Raw genomic sequence first — 3,178 nt, 5'->3', positions numbered from 1 at the left:
TTTTCCTTCTTTGTTTGTGGACATTTAACGTTTACATTAGCAACTTAATATGTATGACACATGTATGATTGACTAACCACACTAATAAAAGATACAATTCGTATTACAAAAATAAATTTTAGACATTTCTAAAATAATAAAAATTTAAAGAATCAAGTTTCTGGGACTAATTTTAGATTTCTCTTTTATTATTTTAAATCATTCACTCCCTACATTTGTTTTCTTCGGATTCCTTTGATGTTAGCATTTCAAATAAAGAGATGCATACATCAGATCTTATTGGAAGTATGCATGCATTGGAGACATCACTACAAAATTATTATACCAACCAAAGATACAGTTTAACTAAACGAAACAGAAACAGATAAAAGGACAAAACAAAGGTGGTGGTTCATAAACACAAGGCTCCACCACTTGAAAAAGTAAAGGTAAGAATAATCATTCACATACAACAAGAAATTAATTGTCCTCTACCCTATAGACTCAAAATCATGACAAATAAGAAAACAAATGTTACCAATTGCTGGGATAATAATCATAACCTCTAATAAATTTAATATAAGATATCTTTGTTTAGATCTTCACTATTTATTACAGACTATAATTCAAAATTATTTGAGAGTAAAAAAAAAAAAAAAAAAAAACATAAATGATGTAAAATAAGTCAAGCAAAAAAACCAAATTTAGTAATGCATAACATAAACATTGTATTCAATAGTAGCATCACCAGATTTAAGATCTAGCCAATGAGTCCTTGCTTCGGCATAGCCTTTGGCGAATCTAAACAATCCACTTCCACCAATTACGGGCATCTCCCTCACCTTGTTGAAGACGGCGTTCCTCCCCAAGATGGTGATGGAACTTCCATTGTATTTTCCATCAATGAAAGCAAAGTTCATGGCCATAAGAAGGTCGATTTCGGTTTGACAAGCGGAGGCGTAAAACCCTTGAGCCCTTCCAACAAGCTTGGAGTTCAATTTAGGACCTAGGGTCAAAGGGTTGTCGATCATGTTGACCAACCCAAATGCGGTGGTGGTGTTGATCTTGGTCATGGGTGGTGTAACAACCGAAACTGAAGTTGGGTTTTGGCCACTAAGGATGTCATGCCAATAGAATTTGAAGTGGGAAACCTTCTCTTTTTTGTTTAGGCCGAGGAGGCTTCGGTCGATGGGGCGAACGAAATCGCTGGCTCCGGTGAGGGTGTGGCATGAGAGGAGAAGAGTGGTGATGATGAAGAAGAAATGTGTGGTGGTCATGGTTGGGAATGAGATCAGAGAAGAATGATGCAAAGTACTAAGTACTAATGGCTCCAATAAAAAATGTGAGTTGTTGAATGAAGAGGGAAGAAAAGGTGTTGTGGCTTTTATAAATGGGGAATCTGTGGTGTAGACATAAATTTAATGATAAAGGTACATTCACCAAAAAGAAAAAACATGTATGGAACCACTTTTCTCTTACAAAATTCTTTGGTTGAAATTTTGAGTTAATGGTTTAGTTAGATCATTTTTATTCTAAAATAATTTCTAACAAAGTTTTAAAGGAAAAATATCTTAAGAGTAAAGTATCGCTTTTTGTCCCTAACATTTGGGGTAAGTCCTATTTGTGTTCCTAACGTTTAAATCGTCCTATTTGTATCCCTAATGTTTATAAAATTGATTCAATGTTATCCTACTATCAATTATACTAACAAATTAGATTATATTTTTTAATTATTCTCACTTGAATGTATTCATTCTCAATTGAGTCTTACTTGGATGTGTTCGATTTTAATATTATACCCACTATTTGTGTTTAGATTCAATTATGTCCTTAGAAAAGTGAATTATGTAAATGTTGTAGGAATTAGTTCCAACTTTTGATGAGCTATTTTTCGGAGTGGATCATCGATTCTATCACAGACATTTGTATTCTAACTTCAAGAAGAGATTTTTAAAACTCAAACTAAAGCGTTCATGATGTGTAATTGATGGCATGATAACATTGAATTACTTTTACAAATGTTAGGGATACAAATAGGACGATTTAAACGTTAAGGACACAAATAAGATTTATTCCAAACGTTTGGACAAAAACGATACTTTACTCGTATCTTAAATATATATAGAGATACTAGAAGACTATTAGACTTTAGTATCTTCAGTCATCACTTTTAATTATTAACTCAATAATTTAATGATATACTTTAATTAGTATTTTTAAATATTAATAAGTAATTGATGATAAAATAATAAATTATGATCATTTTCTAATATTCTTTAGATGTATAATCTCAATTTCTTTTTAAAATATCGAAATAAAAATCCTTAAACAATGATATATATAAGTAGAAGAAACTAAACAGTAATTTCTACAATAATGTACACTACCTAGCATTGTTCATATATTATTATTTATATTGGTTTTGCAAAGTATATGAATAAAAAAGCAATTTTTTCAACAATATCGGTGAGATGCAATTTCTTAGAGAATTAAACAAAAATCTCTTTAGAAAAGATATTGGAAGGGGGGAAAATGTAGGATGGGGACCCCAAACCCAAGTTAGTGGGGTTTGGTTGGTGTGAGGGTGTCATTATTAGTTGACGAGTGAAAGATGGGGTAGTAAGCACCTTTTTTTTTTCTTCTTTAATTTCCAAAATGGACTTATTGAAGCATAAAAGGGAACGATTTCTAGAATGTGTGGCTTTCATATCATCATTAGAAACCGGCAGGAAGATGCTTCTCTCATGTGGAATTGTTATATGATGCAAAATTGGCAAAGCGTGCCTGCCTCTTCCTAATAATTCTTTTATATATTAAAGAAAAACCAGTTGTGTTTATATTTAAAAGGGAAATTAACAAGTGATCCCGGAAAGAAAAAAGGTAAAACAATAGAGACTAAAAAAGTATGTGCTATTTTCAAGCACATGCCGTGGTCCGCGTGCACTAAGAATTGAAGACAAAGATTTTTCATTATATAAGGTATGATAAATTAAGGTTTTTATATATAAATAAAAAATTATATTTACTAATTTATTTATTTTTTGAAATTTTTATTGTTTTAAGCATTATCTCAAAATTTCACGGATAGTGTTTATTTAACGGTCAAAGTCTGTGCAACAATAAAAGAACGTAATTATGTAATCTCTGCCAACGCAATAGAATAAGAGAATTTCTTCGACTATTGTGCAACTGCTGCCTG

At 31.4% G+C, this 3,178-nt stretch overlaps 1 protein-coding gene across 1 annotated transcript; it reads right to left on the bottom strand.

The window, feature by feature from the left end:
• Positions 1-296: 296 nt before the first annotated feature.
• Positions 297-1,348, bottom strand: LOC107475412 (dirigent protein 22). Its single transcript, XM_016095039.3, has one exon. It carries the CDS (start codon positions 1,254-1,256, stop codon positions 684-686), a length of 573 nt encoding a protein of 190 aa, XP_015950525.1. The 5' UTR covers positions 1,257-1,348; the 3' UTR covers positions 297-683.
• Between the last annotated feature and the right edge of the window lie 1,830 nt (positions 1,349-3,178).

Source organism: Arachis duranensis, chromosome 2 (assembly GCF_000817695.3).
Source record: "Arachis duranensis cultivar V14167 chromosome 2, aradu.V14167.gnm2.J7QH, whole genome shotgun sequence".
Lineage (NCBI taxonomy): Eukaryota > Viridiplantae > Streptophyta > Magnoliopsida > Fabales > Fabaceae > Arachis > Arachis duranensis.
Note: the sequence above shows the minus strand (reverse complement) of the source record. Positions and strands in the feature narration are given on the sequence as shown.

Excerpts from the sequence above, each read along its gene's own strand:
- LOC107475412 (XM_016095039.3), bottom strand. The coding sequence starts at position 1,256 with ATGACCACCACACATTTCTTCTTCATCATCACCACTCTTCTCCTCTCA.